The 2,135-nt window shown below is 46.1% G+C and overlaps 1 protein-coding gene across 1 annotated transcript; it reads right to left on the bottom strand.

The window, feature by feature from the left end:
* Window positions 1-1,062: 1,062 nt before the first annotated feature.
* Window positions 1,063-2,129, bottom strand: LOC118334906 (zinc finger protein 501-like). The gene is made up of 4 exons (XM_035670997.1): window positions 1,883-2,129; window positions 1,625-1,758; window positions 1,427-1,550; window positions 1,063-1,328 (listed from the first exon to the last, which is right to left on the bottom strand). Exons 1-4 carry the CDS (start codon window positions 1,996-1,998, stop codon window positions 1,175-1,177), a joined length of 528 nt encoding a protein of 175 aa, XP_035526890.1. The 5' UTR covers window positions 1,999-2,129; the 3' UTR covers window positions 1,063-1,174.
* Between the last annotated feature and the right edge of the window lie 6 nt (window positions 2,130-2,135).

Raw genomic sequence — 2,135 nt, 5'->3', positions numbered from 1 at the left:
TCCAAGAGCTTGTTTGACGTCTAGGAGCGTACACAGTACCTACCCGAGTTTTGTACATATTCGGTGAACAAGCGCCAGGCTGCTTTTTTGAAATTTGTAGGGGCGCTACATACGACGTACAAACGATTTTTGGTATGTAAGCACCAGGCACCACTCTACACGTGCCCAGTGAATTTCATATTCATAAATATTAGGGTCTCCGCACCAGTGATTTACCACCACCACGCAGAGCGCCACGCTAGGCGATCGTTGAGCACATTTCATGAGGTAGCCTCAGGAGCGATAGGGCAAGCAGTCGTAACCAAGTTTCGTTTTAACTCACATGTCGATGCCGGAGATTATAACTTGTTCCATTTTAAAGACCCATACCCCAAACCCCACGGGAAGTCGGCCATTTTGATTTTGATTTTCACTTTCGCCTTGTATTTGAACGAACTCCTCCTAGGGAATTTATCGGATCTGCTTCAAAATTGGTCAGTACAGTCAAAAAATGGTGCTGATTAAAAGTTGTGCTATCAAAGTTGGCCAGGTTGAATCAAATGTCAAACTGTGATGCCATTTCCAGCATTTCAGGGCTTCTATTTTAACTAACTCCCCTACAGATTTGATCATATTGACTTCATATTCGATCACTGCAATGTAGACACATTGGTGATCAAAAGTAAATCAACTATTTACTGTGCGTCAAACGGCGTGTCAGTGGCGTGGCGCTGAATTTCCACGGTTCGCAGTAAAGAGTCTTGCTATGAACGCATAAGTCTTTTGCACAGTGTCTGAAGCGCGTGAGGACGTAGAGCTGTCTCCCTCGACTTCCAGCGATGAGGGCTTGGGCTTGGGCGACGTGGCATGGCGTGGCACCGAGGCCCCCGACGTGGGTCGACGGTGAGGTCCCGCCCAATGCTGCTTGCAGCTTTAATTATGTTTATTATTGTATTTATTGATTACATTTTAAATTGATTATTATGTTTAATATTATAGTGACTATTCTATATATTTATAATTATATTTTACTGTAAAATATATATATATAAAGTTCAGTTTTAACTGAATAAAAAACCAAAGTTCAGTTTTTATATTTATTAACTAATTAAAATCCATCCATAAAATGAAAAACATTGTGACATCATCAAACTGTAGTCCCGCCCACGAGCCAACAGTCCAATCAACTGTGAGGTCAGAGCACGGCATGCTGGGAGGGTGTGTGATGTCTGCGGACGTGTCTCAGCAGCAGCTGGCGGTCCGGACTCGAGTACTCGCACTGTTGGCATGGAAACGCCTCGCCAGTGTGATGACGGCGAGCGTGGAGGTCCAAACTCTTCTTCTGGATACTGAGAGACAACAACAAGATGTTACTATGGCAACCGCTGACCATGCCCACTCTCAGCTGTGTTACCTGTGTAACAGGTGTGTGTGTCAGCTGTGTTACCTGCTGTAGTCGCAGTGAGTACACCTGTAGGGTTTCTCCTGACTGTGGGTCCTGCAGTGTCTGAGCAGAGAGCTGCGATCTATAGAAGCATACGGACACTCAGGACACCTGTACGGCTTCTCACCTGAAAACACACACACAGTCAGTCTGACACTCACCTCACAGTACACACAGGTAGAACAGGGGTGTGTGTGTTACCTGTGTGTGTCCTCAGGTGTTGCAGCAGCGAGGCCTTCAGTCTGCTGCTGTAGGTGCAGTGTGGACAGCTGAAGGGTTTCTCTCCTCCGTGGACTCCCAGGTGACGCCTCAGAGTCAGTTTGGTAGAGAACTTCCTGTACGGAAAAACCAATCAGAGCCCTGCTACCTGTCCTCTCCTGTGATTGGTCAGTTTATGAAAGTGTCCTCTGATACCGTGCAATAACATGTGGAGTGAGGGATTGTGGGTAAGGTAGTTACCTATGACACAGAGAGCAACAGAAACCTGTCTCCACGCCCTCCTTCTCTTCTTCTTCTTTTGTTTTCTTTCTTCTGGTTTTCTTCTTCTTCTCCGTGCTGCTCTGCAGTGGACCCATCTGACTAGAACCAACACGCACAAATACTGGTTTCTGATTGGCTGGCAGGAGACAGCTGGATCATCATCACTTACTTAAATAACTGAGGATGCTGTTTGTTGGCTACTGATCAATCTGTCCCTCAGGTTCTGTCTGTC

This window comes from Morone saxatilis, unplaced genomic scaffold, assembly GCF_004916995.1.
Source record: "Morone saxatilis isolate NCDOM2014 unplaced genomic scaffold, NCSU_SB_2.0 Contig23, whole genome shotgun sequence".
NCBI lineage: Eukaryota > Metazoa > Chordata > Actinopteri > Moronidae > Morone > Morone saxatilis.
Note: the sequence above shows the minus strand (reverse complement) of the source record. Positions and strands in the feature narration are given on the sequence as shown.

Bases quoted from the DNA above. Each gene is read 5' to 3' on its own strand.
- LOC118334906 (XM_035670997.1), bottom strand. From the start codon at position 1,998: ATGGGTCCACTGCAGAGCAGCACGGAGAAGAAGAAGAAAACCAGAAGA. The intron at 1,551-1,624 runs GTAACACACACA...GTGTGTTTTCAG, and splicing joins ACACCTGAGGACACACACAG to GTGAGAAGCCGTACAGGTGT. The intron at 1,329-1,426 runs GTAACACAGCTG...GTTGTCTCTCAG, and splicing joins ACTCACTGCGACTACAGCAG to TATCCAGAAGAAGAGTTTGG.